Raw genomic sequence first — 1,859 nt, 5'->3', positions numbered from 1 at the left:
GGTGTTGTGAGTGCCCTCGCGCCACTTAGAGAATCACCGTGTTAATTAGGCACGGCCACTACGGCACCCCTGCCATCCTGCTACCAGTCACGCCATGGGGCAACACCTGCCACCGCAAGGTTACTCACACACACACACACACACACACACACACACACACACACACACACACACACACACACACACACACACACACACACACACACTCACACTCACACACACACACACACACACAGATTACTTATACACACGTTAAGTAGACACACACACACACGCTCACACTCTAACACACACACACACACACACACACACACACGCACACACACACACACACTTGGAGGTTACATGAAGGACACTTGCCCGTCTGCGGGATGTGGAAGCAAGGCCGTCGGGCTGCCTCTCTGCTGGGCCTGCGCGGGTTTGAGTGGGCCCTTCTAATTGGACCAGCACCACACACGGATGTGCCCGCTTCTGTCAGCAGGGCATTGGGCTGTGCAGTGCCGTCTCATCCAGTTCACACACACACACACACGCACACACACACACACACACACACAATAAACTCTTGAGGTGCAACACAGTGGAGCTCTACGTCTTCATAGCGATGAGTGGAATGAGTTCTCAAAGGAGGTGTAGCTTGGCATTTGTGGTGTGTGTGTGTGTGTGTGTGTGTGTGTGTGTGTGTGTGTGTGTGTACTGTGTGTGTGTGTGTGTGTGTGTGTGTGTGTGTGTGTGTGTGTGTGTGTGTGTGTGTGCGTGTGTGTGTGTACTGTGTAGGAGAGGGGGTTTGTTGGTGGTTAGCTGGCGGTTCCAGAAGGGCTAGGAGGAGACCAAACTGGCTGCACTCCGCCACTCTCCTCACCCCAGGGATGTGTGCAGTCATCAGCAGCGATAAAAGCTGACCGGAGAGGAGAGCAGCTCTGGCCCAGCTGCTACAGTAGCGCCTCCATTACGGCCTGATGGAGCTTTGGGGAGCGGCAGGCTGACGCACACTAGACTAGCCGTCCACTGAAGATGGCCAGGCCACAACCAGTAAGAGAGGAAGAGAGAGAGATAAAGAAGGAGTGAACTCTGCTGTTGAAAATAGGAAGCTTCTCACGAGATATGTCAGGCCACCATTCTTGAAATTGCATGGCTGGCTCTTTCGGTAGCTATGCTAGGTGAACGATTCGCCTCTTACAAGTTCGTTTACCATCAAATTGGTTTCGCAAAGGTGACATTTTTAACCCTGAAAAAGTTGCATAGTATACCTTTAATATGAAGTGAAGTAATTAGAGAGTTTATCATCATCTCTATCAATACATAATATCATTAAAATATTCAGAGAATCTAGAGAAATCTTTGCAAAGCGATGGAGCTGAAATATTGGATGGTTGTGGTGGTGTTTTGGGCCTCAGGCATTGCTTTAAAACCAGACCTGTTTCTGTAGAAAATCATTGTATGGGCTCAGGAAAACCTCTTTGATTTGAGCATGTTGTTGGCACTACTGTAAATTAAAAATTAACATATATACATCGGTTTAGGAGACCCCTTTATTTGCATCTTACCCAGCATCTTAACTTTTTCTGATTTAGGGTTGTACAAGCTAAAATATCATGTTTATGGCTTAAATGTAGCATCAGTTGTTCATCTATGACTCAATGTTTCCGTACGCCTGTGATCTTTCTCCCTCCTCCTCCTCCTCCTCCTCTTTCGATTTGTCTCTCTGTTCTTTTGTCTGCATCCCACATGCCAGGCTCTGTGAAGGTGAGGGGCATTCTTGACATTCTCAGGTATCCGGATGCCCCCTTTATGAGTAGGAAATAATAAAAACCCGAGCCTTTGTCAATCACCTCGTGTTCTCAGTTCGTGACATTCAA

General features: G+C 48.1%; 1 protein-coding gene across 1 annotated transcript in view; it reads left to right on the top strand.

The window, feature by feature from the left end:
- si:ch211-246m6.5 (von Willebrand factor D and EGF domain-containing protein) overlaps nt 1-1,859 on the top strand; it is a 70,179-nt gene that overhangs the window by 42,818 nt on the left and 25,502 nt on the right. Inside the window, exon 17 of the mRNA XM_062528565.1 lies at nt 30-114. Coding sequence (XP_062384549.1) covers nt 30-114 — 85 coding nt within the window. The remainder of the gene's footprint in view (nt 1-29; nt 115-1,859) is intronic.

Source organism: Sardina pilchardus, chromosome 23 (assembly GCF_963854185.1).
Source record: "Sardina pilchardus chromosome 23, fSarPil1.1, whole genome shotgun sequence".
NCBI lineage: Eukaryota > Metazoa > Chordata > Actinopteri > Clupeiformes > Clupeidae > Sardina > Sardina pilchardus.
This window is presented reverse-complemented; position numbering and strand designations above follow the sequence as displayed.